Genomic DNA, 22,568 nt, shown 5'->3' with positions numbered 1-22,568 from the left:
AAGTTTCATATGTAGTATAGGAAGATAAAAATCCCTTGAATTTAACATATGATCCAAATAATTGAATGGATTTAAACTCAAGTAAAAGTCAATCGTCTACGGTAAGTTATACAACCAAAGAGGTAATTCGATGTCGTCTTCTTCTTCTTCGGATGACGATGATGATGATTTCACCATTTTATCTAGCAACTAGCAAATAGCGAATTAATTTACAATTGTTAGTAATCGTGTAGTGAGTAAAGTATAAAATCTTAAAGTAATATATTGTTGGTCGATCCTTTTTTTTATAATTAAGTTAACTTATACTTACACACTATAAAACTGAAATTTAAACTTGAAATCAGCCGCATATTTGAATTTCTCAAGTTGAATATAAATTATCAAACCTATTTACATTTAAAAATTTGTGAGTATAAAAAAGTTTTACTCTCCGTCACAAAGTTTTAGTTTTGATAATAACTTTTAAAGGAACTATATTATCTAATTTTCTTTATTCGTACTTACTAATCTAATTTTAGCATACACCTTTAAAAAAATAATTTAGGCACGTGTAACACACTTATTGTATATTTAAATAGTTGTGGCATCTTTTTGGACGGCCATTAGTAATAAAAATAATGGTTATTGTATATTTAAATAGTTGTGGCATCTTTTTGGACGGCCATTAGTAATAAAAATAATGGTAGATGTTGCTGGAAATTAAACGGCAGGGGTACAATTGCTATTAATTAAAATTTAATAAAGAATAAAAGTGATTTGTTTCAAATAGTTTAGAGTTTCTTTAGCCCCGTTTGGCCATGAGTTTTTCCAAAATAAATTTGGGATTTATTTTCAAAACTCATGTTTGGCCATAAATTTTGCTCATATTTTGGCCAAATTCCAAATCCCAAATTTCAAATCCCAGAATCAGCTATTGAGCTGATTTTGGGCCAAAATTTCAAAACTTGAGAATTATATACATGTTTTTCCAAAATAAAGTTGGAAAATATATTTTGAAAACGTATGTCCAAACACATTTTCATCTTCAAACCAAACTTCGCCCAAATCAAAATTTTCAAAATAAATTAAGAACCTATGGCCAAACGCTAGGTTAGATTCAAACCGGGTATCGGACAGGACTAAAGAGTAAACCCAAGGGATCGAAATTGCAATTTAGGAAGTTGTACCTATCTTCTTCTCCGCCCACTTATCCTTTTCTTCCAAACCAACTCACTGTTCTCTCTCGACTCCGTTAAACCCTACAACAACATCATCATCTTCTCTCTCAAAAAAATTCTCCAACAGAGAGAGAAGACGAGATAGGAATATGAACCCCTCACTTCTCCTCACTACCAACCAACCTTCTGTAAACCCCACCACAACTACTTTCTTATCTCCTTTTCTCAACCCTACTCCTCTCCGTTTTACCCGTAAAATCTCCCAGAAACGCCGCCATTTTCGCTACAATTACGGTTTATCTGCTGTCCGTTCATCTGCTTCTGACAAAATCCCTTCGTCGTCTATTTCGGTCAAGCCAAATGTCTTTGGAGGTAAGAAAGAGCTTTCTACTATTCAATCCCTCGTGGATGCCATGTCAGCGCCCATAAGAATAGCCAGCTCGGCTTTAGTATTTGCTGGCGCTGTGGCTGCTGGTTACGGGCTTGGTGTTCGTTTTGGTGGGTCCCGCAATGCTGGGGTGGGTGGTGCTATTGCTCTTGGTGCTGCTGGTGCCGGCGCCGCTTATGCATTGAATTCCTGTGTTCCTGAAGTCGCGGCTATTAATTTGCATAACTATGTCGCTGATTTTGAGGACCCTGCTGCCTTGAACAAGGAAGATATTGATGCAATTGCTAATAAGTTTGTCCACTATACTCATTTGATTTATTTATTTATTTATTTGCCAGTATATTTACCCGCAACTAATGCTTGCACCAACCAAATTAATTAATATGTGCTATTTCTTGGATTTGTGACCAATGCCCCCACTTAAAGTTAAATTAACATGAGTTGGTGCAAACACCGGTTGTGCGTAATTTTTCCCCGTAGTGGGTTTCTTGGATAGTATAATTCTCAGGGGGAAAAAAACTCTAATGTAGATGCTTGGACCATTTGCTTTGATTTGATTGATTAACTTTGTGATCAGCTAAGTAGCCTAATTATCATTTTATTTCTGGCTTAATGACCTTTTAGTAACAATTAGTTATTTCAGACAATTGACCGGTGCTGTGGCTCGATTACATACTATTTTGTTCCCAAACATGCTACTCCCACATATATATTTTAGCTTTTTCTTCTAGAACTTATTTATCAAATTCCATGTTGGCTACTTTATGAGCTTTCTCACACAGTTTTATCAGAGTTCTCTAACTTTTCTAGTTTCGTTTAGCGATGTTTGTCACCTCATTTCTTTACCCCTTTTACTTCTTTTTATTGTTTAGGTATGGTGTCAGCAAACAGAATGAGGCATTCAATGCGGAGCTACGTGATATATATTGCCGGTGAGTGATAGATTGTCTGCACTGAAGTACTAAATTGTTACGAACACCCTGGCTGACATGAAAGCTGTATGTATTTCTAAAAAAAATAAATTGAGTAAGTGAAAGTTGCATGTATTTTTTTTACATAAAACTGAGACAAAACCTCTTCAATTTATTATCACATCTCTCTCCTTTTTCGTTTTCGGTTTCTTTTGTGTTCTTTGTTTCTTTTTCCCCCCAATTGTCGTATGACAAATTTTCTTTATATGAGTTGCTTGCTTGGGAATAAAAGTAGCAGAGTTTGACCCTATTAAGCACTCTGTAGGGCAAAGTATGGGTTTTGTAGTTAATTGGTTGCTTGCTACGTCCAAACATATTGATCTTGCTTCCTTTCTGAGATGTTTTTTCCTTGATTAAGATCCCCGAAATGTTCTAAGGTTCTGTCAACTTTTGCAGATTAAAAGAAAAAGAAAATATTTGTCACCTTTCTGCAGTTACAACTTCTTGCACATGCTTTTCTATACTATTTCAGTTCCTTATGACCCAGAAAGTATCAAAATTGCTATCCTTGTCTTGGCATATTGACCCAATTACATTTGAATGCTACAACTAACATGGCTTGATACTTGTTTCAGACACGTAAAAGGAATCAAGCAGAGATTTTGCTTATTCATTTCAAATGATTATTTTGAATTTTAAATGTCCTTTTTATTTACCAGTGACATGGGCCATAGAACTTATCAGTTTAAACATTTTTAGCTTATATGCGCTTTCTTATGCATCAAATTTGATTTGTGTTCAGATATGTATCTGCTGTCTTTCCTACTGGGACCGAAGAACTTAGAGGCGATGAAGTTGATACCATAATCAAATTTAAAAATGCATTGGGAATTGATGATCCAGATGCAGCAGATATGCATATGGAGGTAACTTGAAGTATTTATTTGATTCTGTACCTCAGCATTACAATACTTCTAGCTGTGGTGGGCTTGCAAAGTTAGAATGTTATGTTGATGAGCTACATTTGCTTTAATTAATAATTCGTCAAGTGTTAAGAAACTTATACATGTTGGTTTCTCAGATTGGCAGGCGAATATTCAGGCAACGACTTGAAACGGGAGATCGTGATGGAGATATAGAACAGCGTCGGGTGGGTCATCTCTTTAGCTTTAGTTTCCACTTTATGGCTAGTGTACCGCCTTCAGTTATCAAAGAACAAAAAATGGAACTTGACCATTTCTGACTTCTCCAGTGCAGGCATTTCAGAAGTTGATATACGTCTCAACTCTCGTATTTGGAGAAGCATCTGCATTCCTTTTACCTTGGAAACGTGTTTTCAAGGTTACTGATTCCCAGGTAGTGGATAATTCGATGCATCTCCATTGGCCCCTTCTCTCTCCCCCTTCTTTCTGGAATTGTTCGATTGTGGTGCCATGCCCCGCTTGTGGCTTTAACATTTCTATCTTCTGATTGAAGTTGCTGTCATTCCTCCTTTTCTGCATCCCCTTCATTTATGTATTAGATTCCTAAGTGGGCGTTTGGACATAAGAATTGTAGAATTTCAAAAAAAGTGATATGGTATTTGAAAATTAGAGTTGTGTTTGGACATGAATATAAATTTGGGTTGTTTTTGAATTTTTGTGAGTGATCAGAGTGAAAATTTTGAAAAACAGTTTTTTCGAGTTCTTCAAATTTTCGAAAAATTCCAAAATTCATCTTCAAGTGAAAATTGAAAATTTTATGGCCAAACACCGATTTCGAAAAAAGTGAATTTTTCGAAAAAAAGTGAAAAAGTTCTTATGTCCAAACGGGCTCTAAGTTATCTGGCTCCCTACTACCTTACCATTTCTACAAAAAAAAAAAAAAAGAAAGGAAAAGTTGGCCGACTCTCTACTTCATTTCACCTGTTTTTTACATTTTTGTTCATTAGGTTGAGGTTGCTGTCAGGGACAATGCACAACGATTATATGCCTCCAAGCTTAAGTCTGTTAGCCGAGGTAAATTTGGTCTACTGATGCCTTAGAAGGCACTTTTTCCTTTTCTCTAATGTATGAGTCATTCAGAGCAAATCTCTTCATATGCTTTCTTTTGTATCGCTGAATGAAAGCAATGCTTTTCCAAAAATTTTCAAACTACTTGCTTTTTTGCTTGGGATTTTCTTTTTCTATTCTTAAAATTTTCTCTCTATTGCGGTAATTTTAGCAAATCAGCTTAGGTGCTTAAGTTTGTCTCTTTTGTGGTATATGGCGCTTAATCCTGAATAAGATGAATTTTACATGAGGCTCCTTGCGCTGCATGGGTTTGGTAGGGTTCCACTCGTGCACCTAGTAGAGATTCTTTTCTCTGGAAGTCTTTCTCTCACTTCAAATTTCTCTATGTCTAGTGATATATCATATTGATTTATGGGTTTTGAGGGCGTTCTGGCAATAGCTCTTGAATCTGGATTCTTTATTCTCTAGGGCAGTATCGGTCTTTGTATGGATTTTACCAGCCTTATATTGCAAATGCTAATTCTTTCATTAATTACACAATTTCAACTCCTAGTAGCTAACGGACCTTGCAATTCTAAGTTGTGGTGGTGTTGGGATGATCTAGTGATATATCATATTGATTTATGGGTTTTGAGGGCGTTCTGGCAATAGCTCTTGAATCTGGATTCTTTATTCTCTAGGGCAGTATCGGTCTTTGTATGGATTTTACCAGCCTTATATTGCAAATGCTAATTCTTTCATTAATTACACAATTTCAACTCCTAGTAGCTAACGGACCTTGCAATTCTAAGTTGTGGTGGTGTTGGGATGAAGTTCTTTCAGTTGTTTTTTCATGATTTAATTACTCCACTTTACTTCAGAAGCTTTGCATGGTTTATTTAATTTCTCCAGATATTGATGTGAACCAGCTGGTCAGTTTGAGAGAAGCACAGCTTGCATATCGGCTGTCGGATGAGGTAGTGCCTAAAAAATAATCACATTTCTACTTAAATACATCATTGTAAAACATACTTTGCTCCTTGAAAAAAAAAGATAAGACTGTTTTGAATTTGTTGCATGATATTCATGATCGATTTTACTATATCCATGTATTTGGTCATCATTGATATGCCCATGACTATTTATGTGTTTGCAGCTTGCAGAAGAGATGTTTAAAGAGCATGCAAGAAAGCTTGTTGAGGAATGCATATCACTTGCTCTTGGCAGTTTGAAATCAAGAACAAGAGCAACGTAAGGTCTTAAGTGTGTTTAACCTCTTAAAAAGGGAACTTTGAGGCATACCCGCGGCTTGAATTTCACCAGATAAATCTTTTACAGGATTGGGATAACTCGTGCAATTTCTAGCATGACATAATCTTCCATATTCTTTGCTTGTATCATTTGTTTAATAAATTGATTGGGTCGTTCAGCAGGGAAGCCACACGTGTGATCGAGGAGCTTGATAAGATATTGTCATTTAATAATTTGCTAATTTCACTGAAGAACCATCCTGATGCTAGTCGCTTTGCTCCGGGCATTGGGCCAGTTTCCTTAGTAGGTATGTTTATTGGTGATCTTTGGCTGACTCTTATAGAACTTGTTTTAAAAGTCACTGGTCTCTCTCAAGTCTAAGTGAAATCCTTTCACGGAGCTTTTTTCTTTCAGCTGTTTGTTGTTTGTGTGTCAGTTTGTTACCTGGAGTTAACTTTCCTTTTTCCTTATTCTTTTCCTTCCTGTTCCTTCAGGAGGGGAGTATGATGGTGATAGAAAGATGGATGACCTAAAACTTCTCTACAGAGCATATATTACAGATTCTTTGTCAAGTGGTCGGATGGAAGAAGACAAGGTATGGTGATTAAATTTTTCTCTCCTTCCTTCTTTATTTATAGGGTTTTTTTGAATTTTCCTTTTTTACTTTCCTGCCAAAATGGCAGGGAAGTTTGAGATTCTCTCTTCTTTTCTCCTTGCATATGTCGGATTAAGTTATGTTTAACATATATTTGCTTCTTGGGAGGGGCTTCAAAAGATTAAAGGGGAGGGTTATTCATTGATATACTTTTCCTATGAAAGATGGTTTATCCACCTGCTTCTGTTGTTGGGTATGAATGGACAAGAAGTTAAAGGAAAGCACACATTTCTTTTTATCCAGCTTCACTATATTAAACTTCTGGTACAGGTTTAAAAATTTATGCTTGTTGATTTGCTTTCCTATGGAAGATAGTTTATGCACCCCCTTGTGTTTGGTATTACTGGACTGGAGCAGACACATTCTTTTCTTTTTTCTAGCTTCCCTGTGGTTGAAAATGCTGACATGGGAAGACAGATATCCCTCCATTTTTACTCTCTTATCCCGTTTCTCTTGCTTGTACTCCTGCCTCTTTGTTCTACTAAACTTATGATAAGTAATGGAAGTAGAACCAAAAAATGGATGATGTGGAAATATTAGCAGAAAACTGGTGGCGGTGGGACCAAGATTTGTAAGTTGTTCAATCAAGAGGATTAGCATGACCTTTGTGCAAAGGTGACATGCACTAATCTAAATGTGGTCCGAGTTGTCTGATGAGGATGAAAGCAAGAAAGACTAGTTTGATAGTGGCTCTTGTCCTAATTATGCTAAGAGGGTGTTTGGATTGGCTTATTTCAAGTGCTTATTGGCTTTTAAGCACTTTTTTAGTTTGTGTGGTGTTTGGCAATGATAAAAAATGCTTAAAAACACTTACTTTTAGGCATAAAAAGTACAAAAATAAGCTAAAAGCCAAAAGTTGGGTATTACCAACTTATGGCTTTTGGCTTTTAGCTTAAAAGCTACTTTTTATAAGCCAATCCAAACACCCTCTAAGTTGCACACTTGCACAAATAGGCTTGTTGGCTTCAATTGCTTTTCTCTAGAGGATCTCATATTTCTCGAGATGAGAGTGATATACACGTGTATTAACATATTTTGGTAGAGCAGATTTATAGAAGGGAGCTCTTGCTTGTTAGGATCACATGTCACATGTGCGCTATGTCCCTAAAAACATGTCCAATGAGAAAAATATAGCACAAAAAGCTGTAGTATGTTGGGTGCACCTAAGGGTGTAGCCAAGTGGTCAATGAAGTGGGTTAAGAATCATGAGGTCTCAGGTTCAAACCCCAGCAGAGGCAAAAAAAACTAGGTGATTTCTTCCTATCTGTCCAAGGCTTGGTGGGCAGTGTTACCTGGTACTTGTTGCTAGTGGGAAGTAGCAAGTATCTCGTGGAATTAGTCGAGGTGTGTGCAAACTAGCCCAACCACCATGGTTATTTAAAAAAAGGCTGTAGTATGCTGAGTCCTTTCTTTTGTTTATATCTACATTGATCCTTTTCTTACCCTCTTTTATCTTTTTTTCCTTGAGAACATTCATCTTTTAAAAAGTTAGAACTATGAAAAAGTACATGTATTGGTTTCTGAATTTCATTCTTGGTAAATATGTTTCTTCCACAAATATATTGATGATATATTTGGGAGTACCTTTCTATGAAAACATAAGGTTATAAAACAGGGTAGATAATAAATTTGGAGTAATTTATAAATTTGGAGTAATTCAACCTTGTTGAATCTTGCTTTGTGGGTGTAGGCTGATATCACTACAATATCTAATGATGTAATAATAGAGTTTGTTTAATCATTATGTGCAAATCAGTCAATGTTCTTCGGCTCTTTTAAGTTGCACGCAAATCAGTCTATGATCCTCTTTGGCTCTTTTGATAGCTGCATGCTAATCAGTCTAAGTTCCTCGTCATTATCACATAAGGATTACTCTTAGCTTGATTCAGGAAACAGATTTCTCATTGATGAGATGGTTGTGGGACCAATCAATTTCTAGACCGATGTGCTTGTAAGATTGGAGTATATTGGATCATTGTTTAGTTAATGTGTTCAGTTGGTTCTGCACCCTAACGAGTAGGAGTTCCCGTGCATCGTCTCTAGGCCATTTGATTTTCTTCTGTTTGTCATTTAGTTGTATGCCTTTTAACCGTTCAATGTTATTTCTTCTTGTAGCTTGCTGCTTTGAACCAATTGAGAAATATATTTGGTTTGGGGAGACGAGAAGCAGAGACAATCACATTGGATGTCACCTCAAAAGTATACCGTAAACGACTTGCTCAAGCTGTTACCAGTGGTGATTTAGAAGCTGCTGAGAGCAAAGCAGCCTATCTTCAAATGCTGTGTGAAGAATTAAGTTTTGATCCGCAAAAGGCTCTTCAGATTCATGAAGGTAACTCATGACTTTACTGTAACTTATCTTCTAATGGATATTGAGTGACATTTTCATTTTCAATCTTTCTGGAGAGGGAAGCCTCTTGTTAGTAGTCAAGTTTTTAATCACATCGAGGAGTGCTAACAAGAACTTGTTGAGGCTATTGGTTTGAGTTTCAGTTGATTCATCTGTGAGGCAAAGATATAACTGAGCTGTCCATTCAGTACAAGAGTGTCGACTTTCTTTTTCTGATTCTTTACTAAAACCTCCTCCTGAAGTAGTCCTTGAAATTTGAGCTGTCTCCATTTCTGTGTAGTGCATAGCATGTCAGTTGACTAGAATAGGTAAGGTGTTTATAGTGTCACGAGTTTGCTTACCGGCCATTAGTAATTTCATTTTATAATTGAACATCCTATTTCTGTTAGTTGTTCCCTTTTGGAGTGTTGCAAGTGAGGATGCAAAATGTTGAGAATGAGGCTATAAGATTAGTGAATGCTTAAGGGCGTATCAACCAAACAAGTAGACCTAGTGAGGGATTAGGGAATTTTCGATGTTTGTCCTATTGGCTTGTGAACACCATTGACCACCTATCTATAGTATGTTGGATTCTGTGCTCCAGTTCAGTCCAGGTATTTTTACGCTGACAATGCTTTGAGCCATCTAGGTAATGCCTATGTGTTATCTTATGAACTAAGTTTTTTTCCTAAAATATGCAACATGAAGTTTACTATGTGCCTGACGCATTCATCTGAAACCTTTAAACATTGTGAAAAGATTATTTTGAACTGTTGTATTCTGTCACTGGAAAAGCTTGTCTTTACTTTTCATTTTCAGAAATCTATAGGCAAAAGCTTCAGCAGCTTGTCGCTGATGGAGAACTTAGTGATGAGGACATGAAGGCATTGGAACGCCTGCAGGTCATGCTTTGCGTTCCCAAGCAAACAGTTGAGGCGGCTCATGCAGATATCTGTGGCAGTTTATTTGAAAAGGTAACCACCAGTCTCTTCTCTATTTATGCGGCGTCAATTAGTTCATTTTTATGCTATGCAGCTGATTGGGCTGTAATGACACGGGGCAAATTTTGATGTGGATTATATAAAAATTTGTGTACCCTGTCGTTTCTCTTAATGTTAAATTAGCTAAGTGTAGTTTGATATTTTGAGCAGTTGCCTTTAGGAAATCGCACCCAACCCCCCTTCAGTTGCCATAAATACCTTTGCTCCAGATGGTGGTAAAATACAAAACTTCCCATACTGCTTATAATGTCATTACAGAGACCTATTTTGCGCCTGCTTTTAATTGAGGAGATAACTTGAAAACTCTGCTGTTTTCTGGGAAGTTACATTTTATTCACCTGATACCCTTATCCATGCGCTTCATGGTGTATGAGAATTGAATAAGTTGAGTCATAAATGTTGGGAAAAAGCAGTTAGGAATGTGAGGACCTTGCTCCTAACTCAAACCCAAAAGCTAGCTGATAAGGTGAGAATGAGCCAAGACCATACAAGGAAATAAACACTCCATTTCTCAACCAATATAGGTCACTTAACAAGGACCAAAGGCTATTGCTTGACTGCTTCTACCTTGCTTACCTTCTGCCCATAATTTTTGTGCATGTATACTTTCACATGTGAAAGTGCCCTCTGTCAAATGCATGTCTTGTATAGATCTGCTTCATATTTTGAAATATTAGACCTTTTTATGTGGAGTTACTTTTCTACTCCTACATTTTGTGGAGTTACTTTTATATGTACCGAGCTTGTTACATATATATAACTAATAAGAGGACCAATGAGAGACTTGGTGAAAATATGTGCAAACTGATCATTCGACATACAAAGCCATAGACTCCCCCTAGCAACAAAACCAGGTGGTTGTTGATAAACAGAAGTTGCTATGGAAATGTTTTGTCTTGCTATGCCTGACACAAACAGATAAAATGAATCAAAGAGTCGGGGTCATAAACGAAAATCAAACCAGTTTAATTCTAAAAACCAAGAACGTCAAGCCTCATTCCACAATTAACTTGCACTAAAGAAAACTAAGTAGAGGTACCCATTACTTACTTTTCATCTTGCTTTTCTTCGATTCTTTAGAATGATTTGGAGTTGGTTGTCAATTGGATAAATTTTGTCTTCAGCATTCACTCTTTCTTGTGAGAGAATCATTTTTCCAGATGGGTTACTTATATAAAAAAAAAGGATACATATTTCAAGATGGTTATTTTGGAAAAAACTTTGGCACTGAGCTGCAGGAGTAAGTTTTTACGGTGTGTTAGTTCTTGTGGCAACAAAATCTTCTTGCGAGGGGAAGTAGCTGTGCTATCAATGGGTTTCTAAGTAGAGAACCAGAAGGAAGTAAACAATGGAGCAAATGTTGTCAGTTTAACTGTCTATATAGTTAGCTTTTTGTAGAAAGCGTCTCTTTTCCTTTTTGCTCTTGGTCCTTTGAAAATTCTCATCTTATGCTACAGGTAGAAAACTTAGGATGATTGAATGGAGTGAAATGCAAGCTTTCCCCAATAAAAGCAAAAGAACAAGAACGATTTAACTTTCATTTATCTGTGATTTGGTTGAAGTTTAATTTTTTCATCTAGTAATTCAGATGTTTTCATAAACTTTGTTGGTGCCGAGTGTAGTTAGTGATTAGAGTTTACGTGTACTGAGTCGAACCTGCAGTAGGGTTTGCTTGTCTGTTCACAACTACTCTATTACCACGTATGATCTGCAGAAAGCAGAAGCCCATTGTCAACTGTAGTAGTATGTAGCATCTTATGCACCATAATACTCATTCTACTGAAGCAGGCAGTAGTAAATTATGTCTCATCCCCCTCAATTTTTCATCCTCAGTCGTTATATATATGTGCATACATACACCTGCATCAGTATGCACCTCTCAGTATGTAGATAATAGGAAGCTCCTGATTGGAGCACTGTCCCATTCCATGTCCTCTGCCAGCTTGTTTTCCTATGTCAATTTTAGCAAGTTCTTCCATACTGGTTTCTCAGATAGTGTAGAATTAGTTGATTTGACATTGTCTTGTTACGTACAGTAATCACATTGTAACAAGCCACGTTTGTTAGAGATTTTGTTTCTTAGATTGTGAGTTTTTAGTTTTCAATATTTAAGCGGGTTGATCTCTTTCAACTTCTTATGGTGCAAAAGGTGTGAAATTGAGCTAATCTGATTCCCTCCTGTCACCCAATATAAATATTGTTGGCAGGTGGTTAAGGAAGCAATTGCTGCTGGTGTAGATGGTTATGATGCTGAAATCAAGAAATCTGTGAGAAAGGCAGCATATGGTTTACGGTTAACCAGGGAGGTTGCCATGTCTATTGCTAGTAAGGCAGTAAGTATCAGGATGCTAATTCTCGTTTACAGCTTGTAAAAGTTTAATTTGATTCCACAATCCGAAATATACCTCGATATCTCTCTAATTACATTCATTGGCTTCACAAATACAGGTCAGAAAGATTTTCATCAGTTACATTCAAAAGGCCCGAGGATCTGGAAGCCGCACTGAACAAGCCAAAGAACTGAAAAAGATGATAGCCTTTAATAGTTTGGTTGTGACTCAACTAGTTGCGGACATCAAGGGTGAATCGTCTGATACGCCACCGGAAGAGCCTCAAAAGGAGCAGGTTCAACAAACCGACGAGGAGGATGGGGAGTGGGAGTCCTTGCAATCACTAAGGAAAGTAAAACCCAGCAAGGACAATTTGAGAAAGGAAATCCAGACTGAGATTTCTCTCAAGGATGATCTTCCGGAAAGAGACAGAACTGATCTTTACAAGACATACTTGCTCTTTTGTCTAACTGGGGAAGTTACTAGAATTCCTTTTGGGGCCCAAATCACCACAAAGAAGGATGATTCAGAATATGTTTTCTTAAGTCAACTTGGTAGCATCCTTGGGTTGACTGATAAGGAAATTGTTGAAGTGCACCGAAGTCTAGCCGAGCAGGCTTTTAGGCAACAAGCTGAGGTGATCTTAGCAGATGGACAGCTAACCAAGGTCAGAATGGAACAGCTTACTGAATTGCAGAAGAATGTTGGCTTGGCACCTCAGTATGCCCAGAATATAATAAAGAGCATCACCACAACAAAACTGGCGGCAGCCCTTGAAACTGCTGTTGGTCAGGGAAGGCTGAGCATTAAGGAGATTAGAGAATTGAAAGAATCTTCAGTAGATATAAACACCATGATATCTGAGAGTTTACGTCAGAATCTTTTCAAAAAGACAGTGGATGATATCTTCTCATCTGGTACCGGAGAGTTTGACGAAGTAGAGGTATATGAGAATATCCCAAAAGATCTTAATATTAACGCTGAGAAGGCCAAAAAAGTTGTTCATGAACTAGCTCGTAGCAGATTATTAAACTCGCTTATTCAGGCTGTATCCCTTCTGAGGCAGAAAAACCATAAAGCATTGGTATGAGTCTGATCTGAAGATGCTATTGGTTTTGCGTGAATAATGTCGTAATTTTGCAGTTTTAATGCTTCTCTGTGTTTTTGTAGGTTTCGTCTCTCAATGATTTATTAGCTTGTGACAAGGCCGTTCCTTCGACCCCATTATCTTGGGAGGTTCCAGAAGAACTGGCCGATCTTTTCATCGTATATGCGAAGAGTGATCCCGCACCAGATAAGTTGTCCAGGTTACAGTATCTGTTAGGTATAAGTGATTCAACAGCAGAAACTTTGAGATCTATGAAGGATAGAGAACTACCAAATGGGGTAGGGGAGGAAGAGTTTGTATTTTGATTCTCTTATAGCTTCTGATGAATGTCTGAATATCAGGTGAGGGAGAGAGAGGGATGGGTACTGGTAATTTTTTTCATTTAATGTAATTGAGGTGTATCTTTGTGCTTTAGGATGTGAGCCAGAAATGGCAGCATCGTTTTTTTGGTATTTAGTAACTGGTAGAGCACTGTTATGCCTTTTGAGTTTCTTTGTTGCTTAGTTACAAGTTGGACTCTCTTCTCCTTTCAGAAGGGAAAGGAATTAGAATGAACCAATGAAAAGATTTAATGCAAGGGTTTTGTGTCTCAATTTTCATTTCCTTGATGAGTCAGGATGAGAGGGAACTTTGTGTCAACAAATCTTAGCCTATAAAGAGGGATTCTTTTATTTGGAAAATATAAGCACAAGAAAATAATTTGGTGGCCGTTACTTCTAGTGGTCTTTCTATTTGGTTGACTCCTCTTGTTGTATTGATGTGAACAAGAAAACAAAAGGACAAATTTGTCCAATAGTGATAAAAGGTGCCGACATCCGATCTAACCTAGTAGTATGCAATCTGCCCAACGCGACCAGTAGCTATCCGACCAAACAAAGAGAAAAGGAAGATTTGGGGCGGAGCTAGAGTGTTCTGAACAGGTTCAGTCGAATTCAGTAGCTTTGGTTTGAATCCTGTATTTGCTTTGAAAGATTTATTGAATATATATAAATTATTAATTTAGAATTCAATAACTTAAAGCGGTTAGAATTTCGAACTCATAAACTTAAAATCTTGACTTAGCTAAACAGTTGAGGTTGAAACTGGACCGATGGTCTGGTCCCACAGAATCCTTTTTGCACCAGGTACCAGTCATTTCCTAGAGAAACAAAGCCCTTTCAGCAACCCTTTCAGAAAAAAAATTTAAAACCTTTTCAACTGAAAAGATTCAATTTTTTTTCTTCAACCAAACGCCATTAGATGAAAGTTTTTCAGCTTTTGCAAATGTCACATTATTGTCTCAAATCTTCAAAAATATAAAACCATGTAAAGCTCCCAGCTAATTGTGGCCATATACACGTGAATTTTTTTTTTTAATTAAAGTAGGAGCTAACAATGAACATATGCAAATGTGAAACAGTGAAAGGATAAAATTTGACAGAGGTGGTTGATTTTCACGCTTTCGGCCATTAGATTATGAATTTCGGCATGGATAGTGCAGAGGGAAAATGCTAAAAGAAGGTCACTACTGTACATTGTTTTTTCTTATTAAATTATTTGAGTAGTAAGTGAAAAAGCAGTAATTTGAAATCACCTGACTTATTTATCATCGTTTTTATCTTTCTGTTTTAGATCGTACATTTTTTATGGTGTACGATCTAAATGCTGCTGAGTCTATGGAAAAAATGAAGCCAAAAAAGACCATCTTTTCAGTTGAAAAAGATACATTGTCTTAGAATTTAAAAATGCTGCTGAGTCTCGAGTGCCCTTCTCAAAGAAAAAGGAAAAGCAGAAATACCAAATAAATTAAGTACACAAACTTAAAAAAGATCCAACTTTCCAAACGGTTGATGTTGCTTTTATTTAATATTTCATCATATTTTATAAAAGAATATTCATTATCCCTCTCAATCTAAGCTACCTTTTGTGTATACTAAATAAGTTAGGATAAACTTTTATTTTTATTTTTAATTCAAAATTATTATAAGGATTTTGAGGGAAGGGCCTTAGAAAGGGCATCTTCGTCGTTATAGCATATCCCGAAATTATTATTCCACCCTAAATATATGGTATTGCTAATCACAAATTCGAAAAGGGATCTTTACACAAATAACGGCCATATTAATTATTTACTTTTCTAGTCATATACATAATTTTTACATTTATTATACACAATTATACATATATAATACATAAATTATGCATATATTATACTTCCATGGGCTATTTTTAGTTTAATCGGTTAAGTGGACGTCTATATGGATTAATTCTTCAGCTTAAATTCAACCAAACGCGAAATAAAATAATCCCATATCTAATCTCTGAATTATTATTCCTTATCCCATCAACAAAACAACCTTCATGAGAATGAGAATTAATATTGTTATTTTAATTCTATCTGTAGATTAGTTTCTAATTGAATATACAAATACAATGCTTTCTTTTGTTTGAGAGAATAAAAAATTATCATGAAATGACTTAAATGGAGAATCAGATATTTAGTTCACAAAGGGATAGGTATTGCAGTATCTTTCTTGTGGAGAGAAAGTAGAGCGAAGAGAATCAAATCCTTGTAACGTGAGAGATTTGGAGCCGTCGAAATATAAATGCAGAGTTGTTACGATCCAAAAACCACAAGTCGTGATGGCACCTAACTTATGATGACCCAAAAGGTCATCACTTGTTTTTAAATTAAATTTTGTGTTTTCGAGGCCTTGAAAACCTCATTTAGAGTCACTTTGATTTGCGTGCGCAGTCCGGACGTGTAGCCGGAAAGCTTAAATATAAAAGTCTGTGAAAAATGATAAAATTTGGCTAATAAATGAATTAATTTGACTTCGGTCAACGTTTTGGATAAACGGACCCGGACCCGTGATTTGAGTCCCGGAGGGTCCGTAGAAAAATGCGGGACTTGGGCGTATGCCCGGAATCGAATTCCGAGGTCCCAAGCCCGAGAACTGAATTTTTAAAGGAAATTGTTTAAGAAAATTTGAAATGAAATCTGGTTAGAACATGGTGGTATCGGGCCCGTATTTTGGTTCTGTCGCCCGGTACAGGTCTTATATATGATTTAAGACATTTCTGTAAAATTTGGTGAAAAACGGATGTCGTTTGACGTGATTCGGACCTAAATTGCTAAAGTTGATGTTTTATGAAGTTTGAGAAAAATCCTTTGACTTTGACGTTTAATTCGTGGTTATTGAGGTTATTTTAGCGATTTGATCACACGGATGAGTTCGTATGATGTTGTTGAGTTAGTACGTATGTTTAGGTTTGAGCCCCGAGGGCTCGGGTGTGTTTTGGATGTGCTTCGGGAGGTTTTTGGAACTCAAAAAGTTGCAGGTTTTTGACTGTTCAGTGCCCAGGGATTTTACCCTGCGCGTTCGCGTGGTCCCTCTCGCGAGCGCGTAAGGCAAACATCCCAGGTGCCCAATTTCTACTTCGCGAACGCGAAGGTTGAGATGCGAACGCGAGGGCTCGAGGGATTTCCTCTCCGCGAACTCGAGCCCAATGTCGCGAACGCGAAGGTCTTCAGGCCTGACTCATCGCGAACGCGATGAGCCTATCGCGAACGCTAAGGGCAATTTCGCCCAGTTATTTTAAAAGACCCAAAACAATAGCCATTACGGGAATTCTTCAAAATTTCTTAACTTCTTCATTTCAACTCCAAATTGGGCGATTTTTGAAAGAGGATTTCACCACAAATTCGTAGGTATGTAATCTTAGACTTATTTTCTTTAATTTCAATTAACACCCATTAGATTTCTAGGCTTAAATCATGTGAATAAGGGTAGAAAATTAGGGATTTGGGTAGAGTTAGGGCTTTTTGATTAATTGTGATTTAGACCTCGTTTTGGGGTCGAATTCTGAAAATAATTATATATTTGGGCTCGTGGGTGAATGTGTGTTTGATTTTGGTCCGAACCTTGTGTTTTGACCAAGCGGGCCCGGGGTCGATTTTTGGGTTTTTGGGAAGAATGATTAGAAAGCTATAATTTGGCATTGGAATTGAATTGTTTAGCGTTTATTGATGTTATGAAGTCAATTATGTATAGATACAATTGATTTGGAGCCGAATTCGAAAGGAAAGGCGGTATTTGAGGATTGAGTTGGCCGTAGAAGTTTGAGGTAAGTGTCCGGTCTAACCTTAGCTTGAGGGATTAGGAGTCGTGTCCTATTTGCTAATTGCTTCTTGTTGAGTACGACGTATAGGCATGGTGACGAGTATCTATACGTTGGTGTCGAGCATGACCGTGAGTCTTATATTGACAGATATTGTGTTCTTAATGTTGTTATGGATGCTTTAATTGATGATTCTCGACATTGAGCAAAGATTTGGTTTATTCTCGTGGACTCTATTTATGATTAAGTATTGGTGCTATTTGAGCTGAGTAAGAATTGAGTTAGGATTGGTTATAGCTGATTCTCCCTTGCCGGGATGTTTGTTTTGGTATTGTTGTTCCCTTGTGGGGAAGTTATTATATTGCTTTTGTTCCCTTGCCAGGAAGTTATTATATTGCTTTTGTTCCCTTGTCGGGAAGTTATTATATTGCTTTTGTTCCCTTGCCGGGATTCCTTGTGATTTGGTGTTGGCTTATAAATGGGAGCGGGTGGTACGCCTACCACGAGATAAGATGAAATGGGATCTGGTGGTACGCCTACCACAAGTTATGATGAAAGGGAGTGGGTGGTACGCCTCCCACAAGACACTATGAAATGGGAACGGGTGGTACGCCTTCCACGGGATATGAGAAACGGGATCGGGTTGCACGCCTGCAATGAGATGTGAACCGAAAGTGGAATCTGCCTTTGTTTTCCCTTATCCTTATTAGAAGTTGAATGTTGGTTTCCTTATAATTCTCTTGAGATTTTGTTTATCTGTTATTCCCTGAACCATGTTTCCCCTTCCCAGCTTTAATTGTTTGCTCTAGTTTATCTTTCCGCTATATATATATATATATATATATATATAACTGCACAGGTTTATCTGGAGTCTGGTCCTAGCCTCGTCACTACCTCGCTGGGGTTAGGCTAGGCACTTACCAGCACATGGGGTCGGTTGTGCTGATGCTACACTCTGCACTCTGTGCAGATACCGGAGTAGTACTGGGACAGCAGCAGTAGCTTGGGAGCCAGCCTTCAGTCCACAGAGATCCCGAGGTAGTCCTGCAGGCGTCCGCAGGCCCCGCATCTCTTCTATCTACTATTATGTTCTGTTATCACTTTTATCCGAGACAGACTGAGTTTCTTTCTTTCAGACATTTGTATGTAGTAATCATAGACAGTCTGTGAATGTTGTGACACCAGTTTCTGGGTAGAGACATATGTTGGCTATTCGTATCGATTTTTGTATTATATTTGTCTAAGTCTTCCGCTTAATTTTTGTCTTCCGCTATTATTTACTGTTTGTCACCTGTTACTACAAGTTGTAAAAAGGATTAAAATGAAAAGGTTAAGGATTTCTAAAATTTCGTGGCTTGCCTAGCTTCTACGAGTAGGCGCCATCACGACTCCCGAGGGTGGGAAATCCGGGTCGTCACAAGTTGGTATCATAGCTCTAGGTTACATAGGTCTTACAATTCACGGACAAGCTTAGTAGAGTCTGAGGGATTGGTACGGAGACGTCTGTATTTATCCCCCCCGAGTCTACCGTGTTAGGAAAGCTGCACATTTGTTCTTTCTTGTCGTGCGGTTTGGTTTCTCAATATTAATTGAATTTCTACTATGTTCTTTTGTAGATGGCGAGAACACGCGCTTCCTCATCTACCGATCAGCAGCCCGAGCCCCCAGCAGCAACTCCCACGAGGGGCAGAGGGTGAGGCCGAGGCCATGCTAGAGGTCGAGGCAGGGGCAGAGCTCATACCAGGGCAGCAGCACCCGTAGCGGAGCCTCAGGTTGACTATGATGATGAGGTTACGGCCGCAGCGGTTCCGGTGGGGCCCAGCTCAGGTCCCAGAGGGGTTTATTGCTACCCCAGTTCTTTAGGATACTCTGGTCCGTCTAGTGGGCCTAATGGAGAGTGTCACCAGGGCAGGTTTACTTCCTGTAGCACCAGTTGTCTCTCAGGCTGGAGGAGGAGCCCAGACTCTTGCTACTCGCACTCCGGAGTTGGTAGCTCCCCAGTTTGAGACTCTAACAGCTCAGCCAGTTAGAGCAGTTCAGCCAAGTGTGGTAGCTCAGACCGGCGATGGCGCAGTTATGTCTGCCGATGCTTTGTGGAGATTGGACAGGTTCACCAAGCTCTTCACTACTACCTTCAACGGTGCATCTATTGAGGATCCCCAGGATTATCTAGACAACTGTCACGAGGTTCTTCGGAACATGGGGATAGTTCAGACCAATGGGGTCAACTTTGCCACATTTCGCTTGTCTGGATCCGCCATGACTTGGTAGAGGGATTATTGCTTAGCTAGACTAGCAGGATCGCCAGCCTTGACCTAGGAGCAGTTCACACAGCTATTTCTAGAGAAGTTTCTCCCTATCACACAGCGAGAGGCCTATCGGAGGCAGTTCGAGTGACTCCAGCAGGGATCCATGACTGTCACCCAGTACGAGACCATAATTTATTGATTTGGCTCGCCATGCCCTTACCATACTTCCTACCGAGAGAGAGAGAGAGACGGTTCATTGATGGACTCATTTAGCCGATTCGTCTTCAGATGGCTAGAAAGGCTGGGAGTGAGATATCCTTCCAGGAGGCGGCCAATGTGGCCCGAAGAGTTGAGATGGTTTTATCACAGGGTGGTGGTCACAGGGCAGACAAGAGACCCAGTCAGGCAGATTCAGTGGTGCCTCGTGTGGAGGCAAGGATTCTTATGATAGAGGCCATCCTCCTAGGCCTTTTCAGTCAGCACTCCATGTTTCTCACGGCGCTTCAGGTGGCCGTGGTTCTCAGATGCAGTATTCTAATCAGCAGTCCTACAGTGCACCACCAGCTCCTACCACTGCATCACCGCTTCAGAGTTTTTAGGGTCGTCAGCCCCAGCAGTCGAGGGCTTATTTTACTTGTGGCGACACGAGGCACATTGCAAGGTATTGCCCTCGAGCTTCGAGCAGTTCTCCGCATCAGGGTTCCCGTGCTATGGTTTAGGCACCAGGTGTTCCATTGCCCGCCCAGCCAACTAGAGGTGGGGGTAGAGGTGCTAGAGGTTGAGGTAGAGGTGCTAGAGGTGGAGCTCACACCGCTAGAGGTGGAGGCCAGCCAACTGCAGGCCGTCCCAGAGAGGTAGATCAGAGTGTTGGGGCCAAGCCCCGATGTTATGCTCTTCCAGCCAGGCCTGAGGCTGAGGCTTTCGATGCATTTATCACAGGTACTGTTCTGGTTTGTGATAGATATGCTTCAGTATTATTTGATCCAGGGTCTACGTACTCGTATGTGTCATCTTACTTTGCACCATATCTGGTCATTCCTAGTGATTCTTTTGAGTGTTCCTGTTTATGTGTCTAAACCGGTGGGTGATTCTATTGTGGTAGATTGAGTCCATCGTTCTTGTATTGTAGTGATTGGGGGTCTTGAGACTCGTGTAGATTTGTTGCTTCTGGACATGGTTAATTTTGATGTTATATTGGGGATGGACTGGTTATCACCTTACCACGCTATCTTGGATTGTCATGCCAAGACTGTGACCTTAGCCTTGTCGGGTTTGCCTCGTTTAGAGTGGAGAGGGACTCCTAGTCATTCTACCCGTAGTGTGATTTCTTATGTGAAGGCTCGGCGTATGGTCGAGAAGGGGTGTTTGCCCTATTTGGCATATGTTCGTGATTCCAGTGCTGAGATCCCTCGTATTGATTCTGTGCCCGTTGTTCGGGAGTTTCCTGAGGTATTTTCTTCAGACATGTCGGGTATGCCACCCGATAGGGATATTGACTTTTGCATTGATCTGGTTCCGGGCACTCAGCCCGTTTCCATCCTGCTGTATCGCATGGCCCCTCCTGAGTTGAAAGAGTTAAAGGAGAAATTGCAAGACTTGCTTGAGAAGGGTTTCATTAGACCCAGTGTTTCGCCTTGGGGTGCGTCGGTGTTGTTTGTTAAGAAGAAGGATGAGTCAATGAGAATGTGTATTGATTACCGGCAATTGAACAAGGTTACAATTAAGAATATGTATCCACTGCCGAGGATTGATGATTTGTTCGATCAGCTTCAGGGTGCCAAGGTATTTTCAAAGATTGACTTGAGATCTGGCTACCATCAGTTGAGGATTAGGACATCCGATGTCCCTAAGATAGCTTTCCGAACTCGGTATAGGCATTGTGAGCTCTTGGTGATGTCATTCGGGTTGACTAATCCCCCAGCAGCTTTAATGGATTTGATGAACCGAGTGTTCAGGCCTTATTTGGACTCGTTCTTGATAGTCTTCATTGATGATATATTGATATATTCCCGCAGCCAGGAGGAGCACGAGCAGCACCTTAGAGTGGTTCTTCAGACTCTAATGGATAGTCAATATGCTAACTTCACGATGTGTGAGTTCTGGTTGAGTTCAGTTGCATTTCTGGGTCATATTGTATCAGCAGAGGGTATTCAAGTAGACCCGAAGAAGATTAAGGTAGTCAAGAACAGGCCTAGACCAGCATCAGCTACAGAGATTCGGAGTTTCTTGGGATTGGAAGGCTACTATCGTCGTTTCATGGAGGGGTTCTCATCTATTGCAGCCCCGATGACCAGGTTGACCCAGAAGGGTGCCTGTTTCAGATGGTCGAATGAGTGTGAGGCGAGCTTTCAGAAGCTCGACACAGCTCTGACTACGGCACCGGTGTTGGTTTTGCCCACAGGTTCAGGGCCTTATACAGTTTATTGTGATGCATCTCGTGTTGGGCTTGGTGCAGTGTTGATGCAGGATGGCAATGTCATTGCCAATTCTTTGCGGCAGTTGAAGATTCATGAGAAGAACTATCCGGTTCATGATTTGGAGTTATCAGCCATTGTCCATGCATTGAAGATTTGAAGGCATTATCTGTATGGCGTGGCATGTGAGGTATTCACGGATCACAAGTCTTCAGTATTTTTTCAAGCAAAAGGAGTTGAATTTGAGGCAGAGGAGGTGGTTGGAGTTGTTGAAAGATAATGATATCACCATTTTATATCATCCGGGAAAGGCCAATGTGGTGGCCGATGCCTTGAGTAGGAAGTCAGCCAGTATGGGCAGTTTAGCTTATATTTCGGTCGGTGAGAGATCGCTTGCTTTGGATATTCAGGCTTTGGCCAACCAGTTCGTGAGATTGGATATTTCTGAGCCCATTCGTTTATTAGCTTGCACAATCGCTCATTCTTCATTAATGGAGCGTATCTGAGATTGGCAGTATGATGACCCCCATTTGTGTGTCCTTAGAGACACGGTGCAGCACGGAGGTGCCAACCAGGTTACTATAGGTGATGATGGAGTTTTGAGATTGCAGGGTCGGGTTTGTGTGCCTAATGTGGATGGTCTTCGAGAGTTGATTTTAGATAAGGCTCATAGCTCCCGGTACTCTATTCATTCGGGCGCCGCA

General features: G+C 39.3%; 1 protein-coding gene across 2 annotated transcripts; it reads left to right on the top strand.

The window, feature by feature from the left end:
* Positions 1,180-13,693, top strand: LOC109223908 (protein TIC110, chloroplastic). 2 transcript variants are annotated; one of them, XM_019388387.1, is made up of 15 exons: positions 1,180-1,836; positions 2,418-2,477; positions 3,259-3,382; positions 3,538-3,606; positions 3,714-3,812; positions 4,387-4,453; positions 5,339-5,403; positions 5,583-5,677; positions 5,860-5,984; positions 6,172-6,272; positions 8,448-8,664; positions 9,481-9,635; positions 11,870-11,995; positions 12,111-13,076; positions 13,163-13,693. In XM_019388387.1, exons 1-15 carry the CDS (start codon positions 1,307-1,309, stop codon positions 13,403-13,405), a joined length of 3,042 nt encoding a protein of 1,013 aa, XP_019243932.1. In that variant the 5' UTR covers positions 1,180-1,306; the 3' UTR covers positions 13,406-13,693. The 2 variants fall into 2 exon arrangements, with proteins under 2 accessions (XP_019243932.1, XP_019243931.1); XM_019388386.1 differs by having other exon boundaries at positions 1,274-1,836; positions 5,857-5,984.

This window comes from Nicotiana attenuata, chromosome 3 (genome assembly GCF_001879085.1).
Source record: "Nicotiana attenuata strain UT chromosome 3, NIATTr2, whole genome shotgun sequence".
Taxonomy (NCBI): domain Eukaryota; kingdom Viridiplantae; phylum Streptophyta; class Magnoliopsida; order Solanales; family Solanaceae; genus Nicotiana; species Nicotiana attenuata.
This window is presented reverse-complemented; position numbering and strand designations above follow the sequence as displayed.